Here is a 25,749-nt window from a genome sequence, read left to right as displayed (position 1 = left end):
AGTACTGCTCCATAATGGTCACACTCCACGTCAGTCCAGTGTAGTACTGCTCCATACTGGAAACACTCCATGTCAGTCCACTGTAGTACTGGTCCATAATGGAAACACTCGTTGTCAGTCCACTGTAGAATTGTTCTATAATGGAAACACTTCATGTCAGTCCACTGTAGTGCTGGTCCATAATGGATACATTCCATGTCAGTCCAGTGTAGTACTGCCCCATAAAGGAAACACTCCATGTCGGCCCACTGTAGTACTGGTGCACAATGGAAATAACTCAATGTCAGTCCGGTGTAGTACTGGCCCGTCATGGAAAGACTCCATGTCAGTCCAGTGTAGTACTGGTCAATAATGGATACACCCCATGTCAGTCCAGTGTACTACTGCTCCATAATGGACACACTCCATGTCAGTCCAGCGTAGTACTGCTCCATAATGGAAACACTCCATGTCAGTCCACTGTAGTACTGGTCCACAATGGCAACACTCGATGTCAGTCCACTGTAGTACTGTTCTATAATGGAAACACTTCATGTCAGTCCACTGTAGTACTGGTCCATAATGGATACATTCCATGTTAGTCCAGTGTAGTACTGCCCCATAATGGAGACACTCCATGTCAGTCCAGTGTAGTACTGGTTCATAATGGAAACACTCTATGTCAGTCCAGTGTAGTACTGGTCCATAATGGAAACAGTCCATGTCAGTCCAGTGTAGTACTGGTCCACAATGGAAATCACTCAATGTCAGTCCGGTGTAGTACTGGTCCGTAATGGAAACACTCCATGTCAGTCCAGTGTAGTACTGCTCCATAGTGGATACAACCCATGTCAGTCCAGTGTAGTACTGCCCCATAATGGAGACACTCCATGTCAGTCCAGTGTAGTACTGGTTCATAATGGAAACACTCTATATCAGGCCAGTGTAGTACTGGTCCATAATGGAAACAGTCCATGTCAGTCTAGTGTAGTACTAGACCATAATGGAGACACTCTCTGTCAGTCCAGAGTAGTACTGGTCCATAATGAAGACACTTCGTGCAAGTCCAGAGTAGTACTGGTTCATAATGGAGACACTCCATGATAGTCTAGTGTAGTACTGGTCTATAATGGAGGAACTCAATATCAGTCCAGTGTAATACTGGTCCATAATGGAGACATTCCATGTCAGTCCAGTGTAATACTGGTCCATAATGGAGACATTTCTTGTCAGTCCAGTGTAGTACGGTTCTATAATGGAGGCACTCCATATCAGTCTGGTGTAATACTGGACCATAATGGAAACACTCTATGTCAGTCCAGTGTAGTACTGGTCCATAATGGAAACACTCCATGTCAGTCCACTGTAGTACTGGACCATAATGGAAACACTCCATGTCAGTCCAGTGTAGTACTGGTCCATAATGGGGACACTCAATGTCAGTCCAGTGTAGTACTGGTTCATATTGGAGTCCCTCCATGTCAGTCAAGTGTAGTACTGGTTTATATTGGAAACACTCCATGTCAGCCCACTGTAGTACTGGTCCAAAATGGAAACACTCCATGTCGGTCCACTGTAGTATTGGTCCACAATGGAAATATCTCAATGTCAGTCCGGTGTAGTACTAGTCCGTATTGGAAACACTCCACATCAGTCTAGTGTAGTACTGGTCCATAATGGACACACTCCATGTCAGTCCAGTGTATTACTGCTCCATAATAGAAACACTCCATGTCAGTCCAGTGTAGTACTGGTCCATAATGGCTACACCCCATGTCAGTCCAGTGTAGTACTGCTCCATAATGGTCACACTCCACGTCAGTCCAGTGTAGTACTGCTCCATACTGGAAACACTCCATGTCAGTCCACTGTAGTACTGGTCCATAATGGAAACACTCGTTGTCAGTCCACTGTAGTACTGTTCTATAATGGAAACACTTCATGTCAGTCCACTGTAGTACTGGTCCATAATGGATACATTCCATGTCAGTCCAGTGTAGTACTGCCCCATAAAGGAAACACTCCATGTCGGCCCACTGTAGTACTGGTGCACAATGGAAATAACTCAATGTCAGTCCGGTGTAGTACTGGCCCGTCATGGAAAGACTCCATGTCAGTCCAGTGTAGTACTGGTCAATAATGGATACACCCCATGTCAGTCCAGTGTACTACTGCTCCATAATGGACACACTCCATGTCAGTCCAGCGTAGTACTGCTCCATAATGGAAACACTCCATGTCAGTCCACTGTAGTACTGGTCCACAATGGCAACACTCGATGTCAGTCCACTGTAGTACTGTTCTATAATGGAAACACTTCATGTCAGTCCACTGTAGTACTGGTCCATAATGGATACATTCCATGTTAGTCCAGTGTAGTACTGCCCCATAATGGAGACACTCCATGTCAGTCCAGTGTAGTACTGGTTCATAATGGAAACACTCCATGTCAGTCCAGCGTAGTACTGCTCCATAATGGAAACACTCCATGTCAGTCCACTGTAGTACTGGTCCACAATGGCAACACTCGATGTCAGTCCACTGTAGTACTGTTCTATAATGGAAACACTTCATGTCAGTCCACTGTAGTACTGGTCCATAATGGATACATTCCATGTTAGTCCAGTGTAGTACTGCCCCATAATGGAGACACTCCATGTCAGTCCAGTGTAGTACTGGTTCATAATGGAAACACTCTATGTCAGTCCAGTGTAGTACTGGTCCATAATGGAAACAGTCCATGTCAGTCCAGTGTAGTACTGGTCCACAATGGAAATCACTCAATGTCAGTCCGGTGTAGTACTGGTCCGTAATGGAAACACTCCATGTCAGTCCAGTGTAGTACTGCTCCATAGTGGATACAACCCATGTCAGTCCAGTGTAGTACTGCCCCATAATGGAGACACTCCATGTCAGTCCAGTGTAGTACTGGTTCATAATGGAAACACTCTATATCAGGCCAGTGTAGTACTGGTCCATAATGGAAACAGTCCATGTCAGTCTAGTGTAGTACTAGACCATAATGGAGACACTCTCTGTCAGTCCAGAGTAGTACTGGTCCATAATGAAGACACTTCGTGTCAGTCCAGAGTAGTACTGGTTCATAATGGAGACACTCCATGATAGTCTAGTGTAGTACTGGTCTATAATGGAGGAACTCAATATCAGTCCAGTGTAATACTGGTCCATAATGGAGACATTCCATGTCAGTCCAGTGTAATACTGGTCCATAATGGAGACATTTCTTGTCAGTCCAGTGTAGTACGGTTCTATAATGGAGGCACTCCATATCAGTCTGGTGTAATACTGGACCATAATGGAAACACTCTATGTCAGTCCAGTGTAGTACTGGTCCATAATGGAAACACTCCATGTCAGTCCACTGTAGTACTGGACCATAATGGAAACACTCCATGTCAGTCCAGTGTAGTACTGGTCCATAATGGGGACACTCAATGTCAGTCCAGTGTAGTACTGGTTCATATTGGAGTCCCTCCATGTCAGTCAAGTGTAGTACTGGTTTATATTGGAAACACTCCATGTCAGCCCACTGTAGTACTGGTCCAAAATGGAAACACTCCATGTCGGTCCACTGTAGTATTGGTCCACAATGGAAATATCTCAATGTCAGTCCGGTGTAGTACTAGTCCGTATTGGAAACACTCCACATCAGTCTAGTGTAGTACTGGTCCATAATGGACACACTCCATGTCAGTCCAGTGTATTACTGCTCCATAATAGAAACACTCCATGTCAGTCCAGTGTAGTACTGGTCCATAATGGCTACACCCCATGTCAGTCCAGTGTAGTACTGCTCCATAATGGTCACACTCCACGTCAGTCCAGTGTAGTACTGCTCCATACTGGAAACACTCCATGTCAGTCCACTGTGGTACTGGTCCATAATGGAAACACTCGTTGTCAGTCCACTGTAGTACTGTTCTATAATGGAAACACTTCATGTCAGTCCACTGTAGTACTGGTCCATAATGGATACATTCCATGTCAGTCCAGTGTAGTACTGCCCCATAAAGGAAACACTCCATGTCGGCCCACTGTAGTACTGGTGCACAATGGAAATAACTCAATGTCAGTCCGGTGTAGTACTGGCCCGTCATGGAAAGACTCCATGTCAGTCCAGTGTAGTACTGGTCAATAATGGATACACCCCATGTCAGTCCAGTGTACTACTGCTCCATAATGGACACACTCCATGTCAGTCCAGCGTAGTACTGCTCCATAATGGAAACACTCCATGTCAGTCCACTGTAGTACTGGTCCACAATGGCAACACTCGATGTCAGTCCACTGTAGTACTGTTCTATAATGGAAACACTTCATGTCAGTCCACTGTAGTACTGGTCCATAATGGATACATTCCATGTTAGTCCAGTGTAGTACTGCCCCATAATGGAGACACTCCATGTCAGTCCAGTGTAGTACTGGTTCATAATGGAAACACTCTATGTCAGTCCAGTGTAGTACTGGTCCATAATGGAAACAGTCCATGTCAGTCCAGTGTAGTACTGGTCCACAATGGAAATCACTCAATGTCAGTCCGGTGTAGTACTGGTCCGTAATGGAAACACTTCGTGTCAGTCCAGAGTAGTACTGGTTCATAATGGAGACACTCCATGATAGTCTAGTGTAGTACTGGTCTATAATGGAGGAACTCAATATCAGTCCAGTGTAATACTGGTCCATAATGGAGACATTCCATGTCAGTCCAGTGTAATACTGGTCCATAATGGAGACATTTCTTGTCAGTCCAGTGTAGTACGGTTCTATAATGGAGGCACTCCATATCAGTCTGGTGTAATACTGGACCATAATGGAAACACTCTATGTCAGTCCAGTGTAGTACTGGTCCATAATGGAAACACTCCATGTCAGTCCACTGTAGTACTGGACCATAATGGAAACACTCCATGTCAGTCCAGTGTAGTACTGGTCCATAATGGGGACACTCAATGTCAGTCCAGTGTAGTACTGGTTCATATTGGAGTCCCTCCATGTCAGTCAAGTGTAGTACTGGTTTATATTGGAAACACTCCATGTCAGCCCACTGTAGTACTGGTCCAAAATGGAAACACTCCATGTCGGTCCACTGTAGTATTGGTCCACAATGGAAATATCTCAATGTCAGTCCGGTGTAGTACTAGTCCGTATTGGAAACACTCCACATCAGTCTAGTGTAGTACTGGTCCATAATGGACACACTCCATGTCAGTCCAGTGTATTACTGCTCCATAATAGAAACAATCCATGTCAGTCCAGTGTAGTACTGGTCCATAATGGCTACACCCCATGTCAGTCCAGTGTAGTACTGCTCCATAATGGTCACACTCCACGTCAGTCCAGTGTAGTACTGCTCCATACTGGAAACACTCCATGTCAGTCCACTGTAGTACTGGTCCATAATGGAAACACTCGTTGTCAGTCCACTGTAGTACTGTTCTATAATGGAAACACTTCATGTCAGTCCACTGTAGTACTGGTCCATAATGGATACATTCCATGTCAGTCCAGTGTAGTACTGCCCCATAATGGAGACACTCCATGTCAGTCCAGTGTAGTACTGGTTCATAATGAAAACACTCTATGTCAGTCCAGTGTAATACTGGTCCATAATGGAAACATATACTCCATGTCAGTCCAGTGTAGTACTAGACCATAATGGAGACACTCCATGTCAGTCCAGAGTAGTACTGGTCCATAATGGAGACACTCCGTGTCAGTCCAGAGTAGTACTGGTCCATAATGGAAACATTCCATGTCAGTCCAGTGTAGTACTAGACCATAATGGAAACACTCCATGTCAGTCCAGTGTAGTACTGGTCCATAATGGAGGCACTCAATGTCAGTCCAGTGTAGTACTGGATTATATTGGAGTCCCTCCATGTCAGTCAAGTGTAGTACTAGTCTACATTGGAAACACTCCATGTCCGCCCACTGTAGTACTGGTCCATAATGGAAACACTCCTTGTCGGTCCACTGTAGTACTGGTCCACAATGGAAATCACTCAATGTCAGTCCGGTGTAGTACTGGTCCGTAATGGAAACACTCCATGTCAGTCCAGTGTAGTACTGCTCCATAGTGGATACAACCCATGTCAGTCCAGTGTAGTACTGCTCCATAATGGACACACTCCATGTCAGTCCAGTGTAGTACTGCTCCATAATGGAAACACTCCATGTCAGTCCACTGTAGTACTGGTCCATAATGGAAACACTCGATGTCAGTCCACTGTAGTACTGTTCTATAATGGAAACACTTCATGTCAGTCCACTGTAATACTGATCCATAATGGATACATTCCATGTCAGTCCAGTGTAGTACTGCCCCATAATGGAGACACTCCATGTCAGTCCAGTGTAGTACTGGTTCATAATGGAAACACTCTATGTCAGTCCAGTGTAGTACTGGTCCATAATGGCAACATATACTCCATGTCAGTCCACTGTACTACTAGACCATAATGGAGACACTCCATGTCAGTCCAGAGTAGTACTGGTCCATAATGGAGACACTCCGTGTCAGTCCAGAGTAGTACTGGTCCATAATGGAAACACTCCTTGTCAGTCCAGTGTAGTACTAGACCATAATGGAGACACTCCATGTCAGTCCAGAGTAGTACTGGTCTATAATGGAAACACTCCTTGTCAGTCCAGAGTAGTACTCGTACATAATGGTAACACTCTATGTCAGTCCAGTGTAGTACTGGTCCATAATGGAGACACTCCGTGTCATCAGTCCAGAGTAGTACTGGTCCATAATGGAGACACTCCATGTCAGTCCGGTGTAGTACTGGTCCATAATGGAGACACTCCGTGTCAGTCCAGAGTAGTACTGGTCCATAATGGAGACACTCCGTGTCAGTCCAGAGTAGTACTGGTTCATAATGGAGACACTCCATGATAGTCTAGTGTAGTACTGGTCCATAATGGAGAAACTTCATGTCAGTCCAGTGTAGTACTGGTCTATAATGGAGGAACTCAATATCAGTCCAGTGTAGTACTGGTCCATAATGGAGACATTCCTTGTCTGTCCAGTGTAGTACGGTTCTATAATGGAGGCACTCCATATCAGTCTGGTGTAATACTGGACCATATTGGAGTCTCTCCATGTCAGTCTAATGTACTACTGGTCTATAATGGAAACACTCCATGCCATTCCAGCGCAGTAGTGGTGCTTAATGGAGACACTCCATGTCAGTCCAGTGTAGCACTTGTCCATAATGGAGACACTTCATGTCAGTCCAGTGTAGTACTGGTCCTTAATAACGAGAACTCCATCTCAGTACAGTGTAGTACTGTTCCTTAATGGAGGATATGAATAGTACACGGGGCCGATGGTTCCCTCTGAAAGCGCGGCGAGCAGGGAGTGTTTGGACGCCCATTTGTGTCGAACCCCCAATACCCTGATGTGGAGCGAAGACGCAGACCATCATGTCACACATTATATTGATGTAGCATTATATGTTATGGTTTCGTCGAGAATCAAATTACTCATAATACTAAATTGGACTGCACCTTATATTACAGGAAATGCTTTTAAAAAAAATAGCATCATTTCAACTTGAAGTCTATAGCGTAAACTAAAATAAGTAGATCCAATATTTCCAAATTGAGAAAAAAAACCTGTATACCCATCTGCAATCCCGTAATTAAATCAACATTTTCCGTACTTAATTTTAAACCTGATCATTTAAGTATTGTGAGATTCGGAGAGTGCTTATTTCATCTTATAACACCGTTAGCTAGCTAGTTAAATATACATCTCTGGAATGTGTCATGTTCTGTTTGTGGCCAATTCTTTCAACACATTTTCATATCACGTGCCCGGCATTCAAATTCACTTATTAATAATCCACGCTATAAATAACGCCATTCACACTGTGACGCTATTTCGAACCGGTGTATACGAAAGCGACGCTATTTCGAATATGTGTATACGAAAGCGATGCTATTTAGAATAGGTGTACACAAAAGCAAAGCTAATTTGAATCGGTGTATGCGAAAGTGGTGCTATTTCGAACCGGTGCACACGAAAGCGACACTATTTCGAATCGGTATATACTAATGCGACTCTATTTCGAATCGGTGTATACGAAAGCGACATTCAATCTAAGTCATTCTCGTCACGTTTTTGTCGTTGTCGAATGCCTCGTTGGCCTGAACTCGCGTATTAACCCTTTATTGTTTAAGAACGACTCATAATAAATGTATTATTCAACTGCTGTACAGCTAACCTAGCTACGTTCTTCTGAAATGATGGCGCTGCGTCAACTCCCAAATTCAGCCCATACACTAACATCATGTTCAATGATTGTATGTCGCTGTAATCTGTTATTTCTCATTGTCTTTCTCCTGTACATGGTCTGAATTTGTTAAATCGAGGCACTCGAAAGAAAATATGTAATGGAAGTATGAGGGCGCTCGTATTTTCTGAGTTGATTAAAGATCGTGACTAAAATTAAAGACTAAAATGTCGACGCAGTATGCGAGCAAAAAAGAAAATGGATATCCTGCTATACATCGATCCCACCGGTTCTTCTCATAATTTTCTTGAAACGGATTTAAAACTTTAGGATTATATATTGACCCGTAAAACAACTTACAATGAAGTATTTCAACCGACTATATGCTTAAAATCTGTAAACGCCTTGACTACATCGTGACATTGTTAAATGCGTCTCCGTATCTGTGATATAGATAACACATCTGTCACTTCAGTGTCAGTAACTAGTAGCATCACTGTATTCAGCCCCCTCAGGGGGTATGGGCGAAAGCTTTGTGTGTATCCCATCCTCAATCATCCACGGTTGACCTGCCGTGTCACCTTCGCATTCACCGGTAATGAACGCAATTGTTATCGCCGAGTATTCTAACTTCGCCGATCTAATCAACTTTTCTTGTTTACTTAGTGTGTATTCACCGAGTTAAAAAGATAGTATAATGTACTAGGCGCCATGCCCGGCTTCTCTTCCGTCGTTACGGACGTGGGCTGTGTTCGATACGTGGCGGTGGAGTCAAAGTTTCAATTGCAACTTTATATGTGCCGGTAGGTCACGAATAGGACAATATGTCGCACCGTTCTCCGATTGTCTATCGGAACACAAACATTTCAACGCAGATACCAACGACTGGATTACGAGGATGTTCATTTTTCCGTTATTATTTAATCGATACGCATGATGAATTATTTGCCTCATTTGCATACTAACAATTTGAGCATGTCTCAAATGCAATGCATTAATTTAAAAATTCTTATAGCGATCATGTTTTTTGTCAGTTAATTAAATTAATTATTAGATTAATGAGGTAAAATCCAACATCACTTAACTTGCTGTTTATATATTTTATTTTCATTTTAAACTGGCAATTCTTAGCCGTATAACGTACATGGAGTTAAATTGTACATTTAGGACGCTTGAAATTAAGCCGTGTTTGTTATATTATAAATAGGAGATAAAGCGATAGTTCACTACGTGAAGTTGTACACGTGAAAATAACGAACACAACGACGTTGAATGAAATAATATCTCACTAGTAGATGCGTGCTATGTCACTCCCATAGTTCACTAATAAGCCACCGACGACTTGTAGTGTTAAAATACGCTCTGTAGCTACCTCCAGAATGGACTTGAATAATTCAAATAACCTCTGAACGCGGTTCAAATTTTTTTCAAAAATTAATTTGTATGATTTAAAACATACTATTAGTTTATACCTCCATGGTGTTATATACTCGTATTGTCGACGACAGACGCCCCCCATAGAACAAGCAGTTATCCTGGGTACGATGTGGTATAATATACAATGACGGATACCACATGCCAGAAAACAGTGCCAATTTACATTAGAGATTAAAGGAGATTTTCCATTTTCTTTAAAGACAGAAGAATTACCATGAAGCAGTTGCATGTGTGATTGTAATATTGCGTTAATTCAATTGCCTGTTACAACAGCGTGTACGCTGGGGACGAAATCAGATTGTCGTCTACAACGTCGTATCTTTTTTACAAGCTCAAGCAAAAACTTGTTTTTCCACGAAACGCTGTCGTCAGAACTGCGCTTGAGTCACGTGAATTTTACAGCACCAAAACCAGACGATATATACTACCAGGTGCGTATTTAGAGGCAAGCGAACGTTACAAAACTAACGTATGTATTGAGTACGATCAGAGTAGAACGCTTACTTTCTAGTCACAGCCGTAACCCATGGTAACTGACTGCCATATTGCGTGTGAATGAATCGCGTAGTGCGCGTGATGTAGGTAAGAACTAACCCGTCAACAATAATAGACGAACACGCACATGCGCAATAAGAACAACGTTATTTCTTCAAACACATATGTATATTTTGTACAGGACTATTTTATCTTTACGTTTTATTTATTAATTTTTGCTAAAAAATCCAACCAACGTCCTTTCTCAAACTTTTTCGACCTCGATTTCAAGAGTAGCTTGCTATTACAGTGCAAGTTAGTTAGCAACATGCATGAACACATGACAAGTTGTTATTTAGAGACCGTATGTTATGAATTGCTATCGACAATTACTGAAAATGAAACATGCACGTATGCAAAATACGTCGTGTTTTACCAGCTGTTTTAAGTCTTCAAACTCCTCCACATCTGGATCCCAGTTAAGACTTATTCATCATTTCAAAAAAAGAGTAAAAACAAGCGACTGAATAGTGTATTGATCGCGAAATAAAGGCGTGATCACGAGAAATAAGCAACACATATGTTTTATGCGCGAGTATTTTATGGCAGGCATATTTCTTGAAAAATGCATGTTGTGCACCTCGAATTCAGCCATATTACCCCAGTGACACATGAATGAATAAATGTTGAGTACAATTGTTCACACCATTACGTAAGGAAAGTAATAAAAAGTTTACATATGACATCACTTAGCGTTACGTAATACATTTATTGAATTATGAAGTCGTTCGCGTTCTAATCGGACAACGTTACTGTTGTGGGTCAGTGGTCACTAGAAGAACGTTATTTCGGTTTGAGGATTTTTACTGCCGTGGTACGTTTTTCATGCGTGAATGTACAAAGTCAGTACACATATTCACGAATTACCCCAAACACCAACGCCAAACAACATAATACATCGGTTTCTGGCCCGTTACAACCAGTAATGATATATTATTTTATCATGAGGTACATGTTAATTTCTTGGGGTTGGCGGGGACGACTTACATTTTATATACTGATCTCTCCCTTTTTTACATATATAGGAATACATTACTGTCTATGTAGAATTAAAAAAACAAAAACATTGTTAACCCACGACTTTGTCGATTGCCAACACCCTCATAAAGTTTAACGAGCACCACATCAGTTTACGACTTGACAATTAAGCCGAAGACTGATCAATTTTCTAAGTGACGTCATTCTTGAGTGAACAGTAAAAATGTCACGTCGCTTATCGCTTAGTTTATCGGTGTATTGGCGTTCACGCCACAGTTATAATGATTTGTGTCAAGACGTTAATGAAAAAAAAAGAGATGCTGAGCTGTTCGAGTTACGGACATCGAGTTACGAAGCATCGAGTTACAAAAATGACCACGCCCACATTTCAGAAACCACGCCCACTTGTGCAAAACCGCGCCCAAATTGTAACTCGGTATTTAATTAACTGTTGACAGAACTTCGAGTTACGGGCAACCTATATTTTTGTTTTTGTTGAACGTCCACATTTAGTAACTCGAACTTGAATTAACAGTTAACTTTGATACCCACAATGTATTGCATTCGAGAAGAGTTCCATAAAAACAAACATGGCGACTCTGGCAAATGCACAGACCAACGAGTACGAACTGGGACGTTACCAGGTTTTAATTAGGTTCAAATCGCATGGTGATAGGAAGGTATCGATAGAGTGACGGTAATTAGTGCACGTTGCACCGAGATCAAAACTCGCACTCGTGGTTTTCATTAAGAGCGCATTGGATTGTGGGAAAATCAATGTTTATCAACACAAATTTCTGTGACAGACTTCGCTGACTATCAAACATTTTACACTGGACGTACAATCAGTATACGATGGCGTTGACATCCCAGCGATAGACCACTTTACCGGAAGTCGTAGATACGGCGGTTTGGGTTGTAACGGAAACATCGCGCGTGATATTGTGCTTGCGGGTGTGCCAATCGTCGTCACAAAAATATAATTTCCTTCTATCGACCATCTGCAAACTGACATGTTTGTATTTCCCGCCATGACAAAGAAAAAGTATTTCTGCACCCCAGTCTCGCTAATGGGAAAGTTGTCTATAAAGAACGACCTGTCGTTGATGACGCCTTTGCTACACCTTGCAAATACCATTCGAAATAACTGTTTTCATTTTTATTTCCTACAGCATGCTTCTTCACACTTGTGACGTCACAACAAACACGGAACTGTGCAAAGTCCCCACCTGTAAGTATCACATCAATCTAGCACTAACGTCTAATTGAAGGTTACTTTATTAGACAGGTCGATACGCAATCCTAAAAGTAGCCCCTAGCGACTCGTACGATACCATCAATGACACCACTGACGTCACAGAAATGCACTGGCGCTAGAGGCGCGTCTGATAGAAACAGGGTATCGAACTTTTTTCATGTGCTATGCTGAGAATAGTTACTATAATATTCATGATTTTATGTTTGTTTTCGCGGTGATTATGTTTGATTCCCCAACGATTCTCTCAAAAGAGGGAAACCCCTTAATTTGGATACAACCCCTAACATGGTTTATTAAAATGTTATTATTTTTTTTATTCAATGAGTAAGTGCTATTTTTTCAGAGAAGTTCATCTATTTCTTCTTCGTGCGTATTGACTGCAGAATGACATAGAGGGGGTTTACGCGCTAGTTTACGGGGAAATTGCAGTGAAACCCCTAGATTTCTGTGGTAACGTTTGGCATTCACACTTGTATATCTCAACACAGACATTTCTTAACGCTGCTTAAAAATGAAATGTTATCAACAATATTTCATTGTTTAGTTGTTCTGCGGCCGAGTAATGTTTATTCTTCTGTTACCAGACTTTAGAGTCAAATGACCGGCGAGATCTCGTTCAGAGCGTGAAACACACGAGACTTGTTTCACCCCGCAAACAGTGCTCCATTCTTTTTCCATTTTTTTTTTTCATCTGAATCGAACCTAACGAACCCCATCCTAACTAGTTGTCCATTTCAACTAGCATTGATGATACTTTACCTTTTACAGCAAAAGGCGCCTACTGCCATTGACACATCCAGCAAACTAAACCGACTTCGCAGGGATATGGCGGATTTTAATCTTCTTGCAGCGTATTTAATAACACCAAAAGATGCGCATCAGGTAATTATCAAATCACGTGACACTTTGAATCTAACCCCACCAACGTTACGTGCAAAGCCAAACGAGAGAGAGGGAAAGAAACATGCAAAAACACAAGTATATATGCCCACGAACTACTGAGAATCAGCAACACATGTTGACTCAAACATATTTTTTTGTGCATAATGTTTACAGTCTATCATCTTCAATGTGACATTTGAATATAAGTGAGCTGTTCCCTGGGTATTTAAGATCAAGCCTGATTGAGAATACTTCTGAATTTAGCCTTTTACCCTGTACCTCGGAGTAGTTCAGCTTACATTACGATTACATATCTACATTACTGTAAAAGGATTAGTTATTCACTGGGATTTAATTTTACTTATTTCGCTGACTAGAAAATGCGCTAAATTAAAACCCAGCGAATATGTAAAATTTAGCATAGAACACGTTATCTACATGATAAAACCGTGAATATAAAACCCGCTAAATATGCCTGAAATGGTAAATCAGTTAAATTAGTCATTTTTCATTATTCATCCATTCAATACGTAATTACGTATATACTGTTTATTCAACAATGTTTACTTATTGGATTGCATAATTTTACTGTCATTTTTTTCGCACAACGTCCCAATTGTAGTTATGAAATTATGTTGAGTGTTTTTTCTAATCATGATGCGTTCTGAACTGTGCATACAGAGCGAGTACACAGCTGCCCATGAGATGCGATTACAATACATCAGCGGTTTTGATGGATACGAAGGTAAATGCATTATAGTTAACACTCTCCAACACAATTTATTGTCCAATGTTTCGAAGGCTTACTACTGTGTATTGACACTGAATGCTGGTCAGTGAACGGAGTGGATTTCTCATTGTTTTTGTTCAAGTTGTATTTGTAGCACACTATTCGTTTGCTAAAATATGCTAACCTTTATCGCGCTTATGCGACGATCAAAGCGCATGCGTATTCGTGTTTCGCGTCTTTCATTAACGAATTCAATTCGAGGGCCGCAGGAAGACATGTGTGCATCAACATCTTCAAACAGCAAACATACTGGAAGGTTATAGATCCATGATTATACCATATTGTCAGAGTAGGTAGATAACTTGGTAATATAAAAAATACGACTAATTTGCCGACATTTACTATATGTAGCCTTCATTTTGAATTTGCCTAGATTTTTTCTTCTTTTTTCTTTTAATTTTGCTTTATTTGTACGCGCGTTTATTGTGGGATATATCATAGACTCAATACTGTGAGTCGATGGATATATAAATAAACCATTAAACATTTATGCTTCACTACCTACAAAAAATACTAGCAGGCTTACGCTGGAAGTAAGTTTATTTACGGCATTCAGATAGATAGATTTGCTCGATTCTGAAGGAAGACATATTCTACCTTAGAAACATACAATCCTGTCGTACATCGCTATTTAGGGTGGGTATTTACGACTAAGCACAGTGGATTGATGGTGCTCTAAAGTGCTGAAATCACGATCTTAAACGAATCTACGAAAAAGCTCGGTAATGTTAACGGATTTCAACGACTCGATGTCCGTTTTCTAAAAAAAAAATCTGGTTCTGGTGATCATACTTTTACTACATGATCGTGGATTTCTCGGGATAGTGAATTGATGAGCGTTTTTATGCAGTATACGCGAATTGAATTTATATTTGTTTGGAATGTTCTATCACATGTATATGTAAACATACGACGAAACTAGAACATTAAATATAAATCCTCATACGAAAGGTGTAGAGCACACGCCCTCTGTGTGGAGAGTAAGTAAATATTGGACAACAGTACGAAATAGTCGTTGAGGGCGTTTTGGCGATTCATGGACACTGTACATTAATTTGTGTGACGATTTGTGTGATTTCGTTTCAATTTAACCGCGCGTGGGCGCAAATAATCCCATTTCAATTTGTTTCGCCAACAGGACTCGGTGTTGTAACGACAGACAAAGCTTTACTTTGGACGCTTGAGAAGTACCGGGAACGCGCCGAAGAACTAGTCGACTGCAACTGGGAAATATTCACACCAGGTTAGCCTGCCAGACTTAAATTTGTCAATACTGCCACGCACGATACACCCAACTTTGCCACTTTTACCAATAAGTCTCGCCTTTATATCGTCAAACCGCTTCTAAATTGGTAAACTAAAAGAAGCGCTTCGCCGCGAGGAGCGCGTCTTGCAAAAGGTTAAGAGGGATTCGCTCATGAAAGTGACACTTCAATTCATTTCAGGTAGCGAGAACTACATTGAGCCGGAGAACTGGTTATACGAAAATATGGAGACTTCTAGTCGGATTGGCGCAGATATGACCTATCTGACTTTCGGTGAGTAAGCTCACGATTAAATCGCAAGTCTCGCGAGAGTAGTGTTTGTGTTATTCCCGATGACAATATGCAATTGCCAAATAGCCTTTCCGTCTAGACCGCGACATGGTTATACTCTTTTTGTAATTGTTATTTTCACAGCTGAACATGAAAGATTTGTTAACGCGTTTCAAGGAGAGCTGATAATCTCGAAAATACCTGGGCTTATTGATGATCTTTGGAACTCTGATGGCAACCGCCCTCCACGTCCAACCGGCACTCTAATGTCGGTGTCTACGCAATATACGGGTTTGTATATTTTGTCGTTATTGAATCAAAATCAAACAAAAAGGCTTAACAATTATATTTTGAGCAGGAATCCAGTAAAATAAACTCTCAATGAGTGACTAGGCGTTACTGAATAATACAAATGAACTAAGTAAGCAGGGAAAAACGTGACGTTACGTCACGGTACGGCGACATTTTTACTCACCAAATCAGGTCACGTGACCAGCAGCCATTGATAGAAACAGTAAGCGATGACATCGAGATTATTCGATTATAATTTTTGGTCGGCGTTACATTTCCTTCTAATTTTCTTGCAGGGGCGAGTTGGTTGTCGAAGGTGAACACAATTCGCGACAAGATGTCGGAGAAGAACGTTGGCGCTATGGTTCTCACAGATCTTGTGGATATATCATGTAAGTGCCCGCGTGCGTGGTGAATTCCCATGTCTGTGCAATATGAAACTTCTCTATACAGAAGAAGAGAGAGCACTTGTATTAAATTTACTCGTAATTGGTGAAATTATAACAACGACACATGTCGGGCCAACTGATGCTGCGAGAGCAAGGCCAAGCCAGTATGACATAAAGAGCCTGAGTTATTTCTATTTTTTTCTAAAACTACTGAGCGGCTATTTGGTGTTTCTTTCTTTGTTTCAGGGGTGTTCAACCTTAGAGGAGCCGATACGCCATATAATCCACTATTTTTCGCCTATGCAATCATCAAACAAGATACAGTCAAGTAAGTGGTCATTCTGTTTCAATTAGTCGGCAAGGAACTTTTTCTCAAATCGGGAGATAATTGGAGGTTTTGATTAGGAAACAATCGCTGGATACGGATTTTTTTTCACAATTAAATGATGTGTACATAGAACTAACCCAACAGCAAACTGTACCTTCATTTCGAAGAGAGTTTTACCAATTAAAAAAAATGACTTTTCTCGTACAGATAAAGATACAGTATTAGTTGGATTCACAAATATGGGAGAATATAAAAAAATGGTTTCCAGTAATTATTGAGAGAATGTCTCATTGCTTGGAGATAATAAGCCCATTTCAGAGGAAAGTGCCTTGCCGTAATTAGTCAAGATCACATTGACTGTTTAAAGATGCAGATGATGAGATATAATTGTTGATTTTGATGTTTAATACTACGGGTTTATGAATAATATGGCAAAATCGCCACGCAACTGCGGTCTTTTTAATCCGATTTGATAGCGCGAGCAGAACCGCTAACATAGCCATTCAGCGGGAGTGGTTTATGTGCATAAATGCCCGTATAGGCTGCAACCACGACTTTGCGCATCTCCATTTTAATTGATTGGTGAACGCAAATTGAAATTAAATACTCACACTGCGTGCCAGAAACTATGTTACCGGAAGTACATGAATCCGACACATATTGCACGTGTGTTTGTACTATCTTGCATATTGCATGTGTGTTTGTACAATCTCACATATTGCATGTGTGTTTGTACAATCTCACATATTGCATGTGTGTTGGTACAATCTCACATATTGCATGTGTGTTTGTACAATCTCACATATTGCACGTGTGTTTGTACTATCTCACATATTGCACGTGTGTTTGTACAATCTCACATATTGCACGTGTGTTTGTACAATCTCACATATTGCATGTGTGTTTGTACTATCTCACATATTGCATGTGTGTTTGTACAATCTCACATATTGCATGTGTGTTTGTACAATCTAACATATTGCATGTGTGTTTGTACAATCTCACATATTGCATGTGTGCTTGTACAATCTCACATATTGCATGTGTGTTTGTACAATCTCACATATTGCACGTGTGTTTGTACAATCTCACATATTGCATGTGTGTTTATACAATCTCACATATTGCATGTGTGCTTGTACAATCTCACATATTGCATGTGTGTTTGTACAATCTCACATATTGCATGTGTGTTTGTACTGTCTCACATATTGCATGTGTGTTTGTATAATCTCACACATTGCATGTGTGTTTGTACTATCTCACATATTGCATGTGTGTTTGTACTATCTCACATATTGCATGTGTGTTTGTACTATCTCACATATTGCATGTGTGTTTGTACACTCTCACATATTGCATGTGTGTTTGTACAATCTCACATATTGCATGTGTGTTTGTACTATCTCACATATTGCATGTGTGTTTGTACTATCTCACATATTGCATGTGTGTTTGTACAATCTCACATATTGCATGTGTGTTTGTACTATTTCACATATTGCATGTGTGTTTGTACTATTTCACATATTGCATGTGTGTTTGTACTATTTCACATATTGCATGTGTGTTTGTACTATTTCACATATTGCATGTGTGTTTGTACAATCTCACATATTGCATGTGTATTTGTACAATCTCACATAATGCATGTGTGTTTGTACAATCTCACATATTGCATGTGTGTTTGTACTATCTCACATATTGCACATGTGTTTGTAAAATCTCACATATTGAATGTGTGTTTGTACTATTTCACATATTGCATGTGTGTTTGTACAATCTCACATATTGCATGTGTGTTTGTACAATCTAATATATTGCATGTGTGTTTGTACTATCTCACATATTGCACATGTGTTTGTAACATCTCACATATTGCATGTGTGTTTGTACTATTTCACATATTGCATGTGTGTTTGTACAATCTAACATATTGCATGTGTGTTTGTACTATCTCACATATTGCATGTGTGTTTATACTATCTCACATATTGCATGTGTGTTTGTACAATCTCACATATTGCATGTGTGTTTGTACAATCTCACATATTGCATGTGTGTTTGTACAATCTAACATATTGCATGTGTGTTTATACTATCTCACATATTGCATGTGTGTTTGTACAATCTCACATATTGCATGTGTGTTTGTACAATCTCACATATTGCATGTGTGTTTGTACAATCTCACATATTGCATGTGTGTTTGTACAATCTCACATATTGCATGTGTGTTTGTACTATCTCACATATTGCACGTATGTTTGTACAATCTCACATATTGCATGTGTGTTTATACTATCTCACATATTGCATGTGTGTTTGTACAATCTCACATATTGCATGTGTGTTTGTACAATCTCACATATTGCATGTGTGTTTGTACAATCTAACATATTGCATGTGTGTTTATACTATCTCACATATTGCATGTGTGTTTGTACAATCTCACATATTGCATGTGTGTTTGTACAATCTCACATATTGCATGTGTGTTTGTACAATCTCACATATTGCATGTGTGTTTGTACAATCTCACATATTGCATGTGTGTTTGTACTATCTCACATATTGCACGTATGTTTGTACAATCTCACATATTGCACGTGTGTTTGTACAATCTCACATATTGCACGTGTGTTTGTACAATCTCACATATTGCACGTGTGTTTGTACTATCTCACATATTGCATGTGTGTTTGTACAATCTCACATATTGCATGTGTGTTTGTACAATCTAACATATTGCATGTGTGTTTGTACTATCTCACATATTGCATGTGTGTTTGTACTATCTCACATATTGCATGTGTGTTTGTACAATGTCACAGATAATTTGAAATGTCTAATAACGTGATTTCGCTCACAAAAGTCTATTTGATTGCCTGGTCTATTCTAGCTTATATGTGGACGGTGGAAGAATCGATGGGACGGGAATACCGGTTTGTACTGGTTCTGAAGACAAATCATCCTGCGTCACTACTAATTTTTACACTGGATTCATGTCAGATTTAGCGCAGCTGGCAGCGGTAGGCTATGGCGATCTGTGGATGGAGGAGAGCGCCAGCTACGCCGTAATTGACAGCGTAAAGGATTTCAATGCTGTGAGTATTATTCAGTTTTAACCCGGCATATCACGTAGATTGACATTTCGGGATTATTTTAACGCAGAAACCGATTCACCACGTTTAAAAAAATCTGTTCATAAATCATTTGACTGTATTCATTTGGATTATGTACAATCATTGAACCGTAGGTCTATTGGAACACGAAATAAACATTATTTCGTGTGTTACAGTTCCACTTTTTGAGAAAGTTAATAAATTCTTGATTCTTGAAATAATTCAGGATTACTAAAAGTTTGTTGTGGAATAGAGCAGACTATAAATGGAACTATTTTGTGGTTGGTGCCTGAAGTTGACTTTTGCTTTCAAAAGATTAAAGCGGGAGGGTCTTCATCTGCGCGTGCGCGGGAATTGAGTCCCAAGCGACAATAACAACACACACTAAAAACGCAAAGGCTAATAGGTAGACGCTTGTTTGTAAACAATGACACGCTATGGCCATCTGACGCATGCGCAGGTGATGCCTCCCGATTTCATTTTAAACTGCAGTTCATGATTGTAATAATATGCACTCTCTCTTGTCTGTATAATTGTAATAATTTAATTTAATCGATTTAATTTTATCAATAGGGCTTTATCACCGAGATATCACCAATCAAACAGATTCGATCAAGAAAGAACGTACGAGAACAAGAATCCATACAGAATGTACAGGTAAGTTATGACGTCGTTCGTTTGCTAATGTGCGTGGTAACAGATTAAAGCGCGTGGGAATATTTGTTTTCATAATACAACATTAAAATTCAAACAATTTAATTAATTTTCTCTAAATCGCGCCCTCTGTCGGAGGGACGTTTCTGTGACGTCAACGTTACGTACAAAAATACCAAAGCACTGTCATTTATAACGGAAACTGTTTTTTTTCTATAGTTGCTTAAAAACTAAATGTTTTTTTTATTGATGACCAACCAGAGATATATGAACAATATCGACACTTATTTGAACGACATTTATATGAACGACACTTACTTTATATTCATTTAATAGAAACGGTGTATCAACATTTTTTTTCGTTGCAGATTCGAGATTCTGTGGCAGTGTGCGCATTCATGCAGTGGTTGGAAAACGAAATGAAATCTGGAAACAATCCGACCGAACTATCAGCCATGGGCAAACTGAAGTACTTCAGAGAGTAAGTTTACAATAAAAAGGGCGCTTTTATCAACTATACCAAATAATGGATAGTATTACTGACACCAGTAATTAAACCAGGCATCATGGTAAATGCCCACAATGCATTATTCGCTGAAAACAAAAATAATTCTACGGTGTAGTAATGCGCACTCGAACAATCAGCGTGTATGTGTTTTCATTGGGTGTTTCAAGAACATATTTCGACCATTTTTCATTTAATTGATTTTCTTATGTTGAATCATTAATTTTTATTTCATTATTTTCTATTTTTATGCTGAATTGCGATCCAGTAATGCCTGGCATATATGTCTTATTTGACTTGGACGCGGTCGAATGAATTTCACTATTTAACTTTGTCAATATAATTCTTCTACAGAAAGTCTGAAAATTACAGAGGGGATAGCATTCCCCCAATATCTGCATATGGAAGTCACGCTGCCACTATTGATCACACGTAAGTACGCCTATGTATACTCAAAGAAATGGTAAATTGATAAGTGAGTATAATGTCGATGTACTCTCTCGCCTTCGCCTCGAACAGCATCTAATGTTTCAGACGTAATAGTTTTTTCTCTACATAAAACGATACTTTTTTTTTGTTTTTTGTTTTTTTATTCATTATGCAAAAATTACAAATTACCGACAAAGCAACAATAAAAGAAAACAGAAAAACATTTACAGATCATAATATTCAATAAAAGGCCCCCACTTCTTTAGAAACTTTGTTCTTCTGTTCTGAGCTTTCGCAATGATACTTTCCAGATCAATGGTTTGTTTTACACAGGATTTGAAACCTACAATGTTTGGCATAATGTGTTGCAACTTGCATTTAAATATATAATAACGACCTACAAGTAGGACATAGTTAAGCATTGGATTAGCATGCTCATCAATATCTCCCAGAATACATTTTAGAGCATTTAATGTTAAAATGAGTTCTGTGAACGAGGATAACCATTTTCTAACTGAATTCCAAAAAATATATATAAATCTACAATCCCAAAATAAGTGATAGTAATCTTCACTAACCTCTTCACAAAAAGAGCATAGTGGAGAATCTTTGAGATTCCATGCATACAGAAGTTGATTAGAAGGCAAAAATTTCATAGTAAGCTTGTACTGGAAATTTCTAAGCTTTGTATTGGTTGTGATTTTATACGGGAGTGTACATATAGCTCCCCATGGTATTATAACATCCAGGATATCATGCCAGTAGTGCTGGATATGTCTTGGAATTTCATCGCTTAAAAAAGGTTTCAGCAGCACAGCAAACAACTCTTTATTAATTGTATCACCACTTAGCCATTTACAATTACGCATGTTTGGTTTACATACACGTAATTTTTTTCCAGCACAACCAGCTATGAGATTTTTCCATTTTGAAGGAATGGCAGATTTTAACTGAAAAAATTTGTATCGGGTACATACATTCCCATATTGTAAAATAAACTGTTCAAATGCTAGAAAATTACAATTTTCATCAAGAAGGTCTTTAATAAAAACAATACCATGCTCAATGAAACTTCTCCAAACTATTGGTATGTTATTTATGCGGATATTAGAATTATTCCAAATGATTTCCTGACAAAGACTTTCAATCGTAGGTTCTGATTCAATACAATTATAACGCAGCCATGCTGTAAGAATTTGTTTTAAGAAATTAGAATATAAAGGGTCCAATATTGTATGGTCTTTCTCATTAAGGTGTGATAAATATAACAAAGAACCACCAAAGCTATCTAAAAGATAGTTGTAAAATCTACTACAGAAAGAACTTTTCACATGAATAAGCCTTGGTATCCAAGCAGCTTTAAGAGAATCGTTAAAAACCTTCAAATTTGTTAAATTCAGACCGCCCTTATCATACGTGTTGTAAACTGTGTTTCTTCTAACCCAGTCACGTTTACCTCCCCACAAAAACTGAAACACCAAGGTTTCATACTTTTTAAAAAAATTCTCATTGGGCGAGGGAAGTGACATGAACAGATGTACAAATTGAGAATTCACTAATGCTTTAATTATAATAATCTTACCATACAACGTAAGACCCCTACCTCTCCATGGCTGCAGTATTTTCCTCGCTTTCTCAAGACGAGTATTAAAATTTAGTGTGACTAGCTGCGATAAATCTTCAGGAATATGAATACCTAATACATCAACAGATCCGTCAACCCAAGTTAAAGGATGTGACGTCTCAATATGAAAATTAGTATGTTTTAATGACCCAATACGCATCACTTTACATTTTTCATAATTCGGTTTCAAACCGGAAACTTTAGAAAATCCACTAATAATATCCAATAATTTACAAAATGACTGTTTTGTAGGCACAGTTGTGAAACTCGTGTCATCTGCATATTGTGAAATTTTGTTTTCAATTGGTCCTGTGAATAAACCTCTAATTTCCTCGCAATTTCTTATTCTAATAGCCAAAAGTTCAACAGCAATGACAAATAGATATGGTGATAATGGACAGCCTTGCCGAACACCTCGAAAGAGACCACATTTCTGGGAAATATTTCCATAATTGATGATACGACTATTTATATTTCTATACATAACACGTACCCAAGTCACCAACGATGGCCCAAAATTAAAATAATTCAGGTTGTTAAATATAATCTCCCACCGAAGTTTGTCGAATGCTTTTTCAAAATCGGCAATAAAAATTAACCCTGGTAAATCATCTTTCTCATATGAATCAATAATTTCCAAAAGTCGGCGAATGTTATCCGCAATAACTCTTCTATGAATAAACCCTGTTTGGTCTTCATGGATTATTCTAGAGATTACCCTTTTTACCCGTAATGAAAGACATTTGGCCAAGATACGAGTATCACAGCAAAGGAGAGTTAATGGTCGCCAGTTTTTTCAGAAATACTGGATCCTTGTCTTTTCCGCAAGAATCTTGTTTAAGGAGTAGTGTCAAAAGACCTTCTCGCTGAGTTGTTGTCATTTTTCCACTTTCGAACGAATATTTATAACACTTAAGCATGTGGTGACCTAAATGTGGAAAAAATACTTTGTATACTTCAACGGGTATGCCATCTAAACCAGGAGATTTGCCAGCCGAAAATGAATTAATAGCCTCGATCAACTCTTCTTTTGTGATAAGACCTTCACATGTATCTATCTCCGAACTGTCTAATCGTGAATCATACATATCAGGATAAAAAATAGTGGAATTATTTTCAGATTCCATGAACTCCCTTTCAACACTGTAAAGATTTGTGTAAAAATCCACCTGCTCATTTAATATATCCTGTGGATCAGACAGCACGGTACCATCTGGTTTTAATAATTTTGTGACATTTTTTCGGGAATAATTTCTATGTAGGAGATTTAAAAAAATATTTAGTTGGGCGTTCGCCATCTACCAACCATTGTGCTTTAGCACGCATTACAAGACCAGAGGCCTTTTCAGAATATATTGCTTTTAATTCCTCTTGTTTTATTGACAGCTGTTGCATAATGTCGGTAGGCGCAAGATTGTGAGAATCAACAATGGCTCGCAGTTTATGTGTCTCTTTGATAAGTGTGTTTTCTTTTTCTTTATACTTTTTATTTCGCATAGAACTATACTTTATGCAGAAACCTCTGAAAGAACATTTGAATGCGTCCCATACATTATGTGGATTGGCTGACCCTTCATTTATCTCGAAAAATTCTGTAATAAATTGCTTGGCGGTGTTGACAAACTCGTGATCATTTAAATGAGACAAATTAAAATGCCAATATCCCTTGCCGCGGGGGTGGGCATTAGTTTCAATTTCGACCTTGATTAAACAATGATCAGAACGGTAACTTTCACCAATAGTTGCCGTGGTAACCCTCGACACAAATGAAAAAGGAATCAATATGTAATCTATTCTACTTGCTTGTCTACCTCTTCTCCAGGTGTAACGTTTAGACAATTGATTACGTAAGCGCCAGATGTCGTGGACATCCCACGCTAATAATAACTTGAGAATACTTTCCCGTGATCTTGGGTGATAACTGTGTGTATTAGTCCCTGCTCGATCCATGCTTTCATTCAATGTTGTATTGAAATCTCCACAAAAAATCACATCCGGCGATTGATCGCAAAATCCTTTTCAATAGACACTCAGATTATCAATAAAGACGGCATTATCCTCATTAGGAGCATACACATTAACTAAAATAAAACGCAAGTTTTCAACAGTAATGTCTACCATAATCCACCTACCATATGAATCATTTCTACTGCTGTGAACTACATATGAACAACACTTTCTAAAAAGAATGGCTACACCACGCTGATTGCTAGTACCATGATTAAAAAGGATATCCCCATCCCAGTCATTTTTCCACATATGCTCATTATTAATAATAGAGTGGGTTTCTTGTAAACAATATATACTGCTACATTTATCTCGTAACCAGGTGAATATTTCTCGTCGTTTTTGATTATTCGCTAATCCATTGCAATTATATGACATTATTTCAATTTCAGACCCAACAATCATGATAACATAGTGTAAAAATAAAATGTACTCACATTATCTTGATATGTGGTTTTGTAAAGCTTGTTGCAACAATAAAATGATCAAATATGTACTCACTGCTAATAATGAAGTAGACCTGCAGAAAACTAAAACGTGTATAAATTACATATCTGTAATTGACAATAAGGAAATTATAACACAATAAACACAATAAAATACAAACAAAGTTTAAACATAGATTAAACCACCTTGACCTCACCTGACAGTCACCAACAAAAAGAGAAAAAATCAATGGCGTACCCAACCTTTTTACTAACATTACGTGCCCATTAAGTACAAGCACGTGTTATACCAACCTC

General features: G+C 39.1%; 1 protein-coding gene across 1 annotated transcript in view; it reads left to right on the top strand.

Moving 5' to 3' along the window:
- Positions 1-25,749, top strand: part of LOC102800836 (xaa-Pro aminopeptidase 1-like) — a 52,318-nt gene that overhangs the window by 13,220 nt on the left and 13,349 nt on the right. Inside the window, exons 2-13 of the mRNA XM_085499143.1 lie at positions 12,362-12,420; positions 13,216-13,329; positions 14,011-14,074; positions 15,258-15,362; positions 15,565-15,657; positions 15,799-15,945; positions 16,242-16,337; positions 16,581-16,662; positions 19,565-19,769; positions 20,361-20,444; positions 20,810-20,922; positions 21,301-21,378. Coding sequence (XP_085355269.1) covers positions 12,362-12,420; positions 13,216-13,329; positions 14,011-14,074; positions 15,258-15,362; positions 15,565-15,657; positions 15,799-15,945; positions 16,242-16,337; positions 16,581-16,662; positions 19,565-19,769; positions 20,361-20,444; positions 20,810-20,922; positions 21,301-21,378 — 1,240 coding nt within the window. The remainder of the gene's footprint in view (positions 1-12,361; positions 12,421-13,215; positions 13,330-14,010; positions 14,075-15,257; positions 15,363-15,564; positions 15,658-15,798; positions 15,946-16,241; positions 16,338-16,580; positions 16,663-19,564; positions 19,770-20,360; positions 20,445-20,809; positions 20,923-21,300; positions 21,379-25,749) is intronic.

Source organism: Saccoglossus kowalevskii, chromosome 5 (genome assembly GCF_978046115.1).
Source record: "Saccoglossus kowalevskii chromosome 5, keSacKowa6.1, whole genome shotgun sequence".
Lineage (NCBI taxonomy): Eukaryota > Metazoa > Hemichordata > Enteropneusta > Harrimaniidae > Saccoglossus > Saccoglossus kowalevskii.
This window is presented reverse-complemented; position numbering and strand designations above follow the sequence as displayed.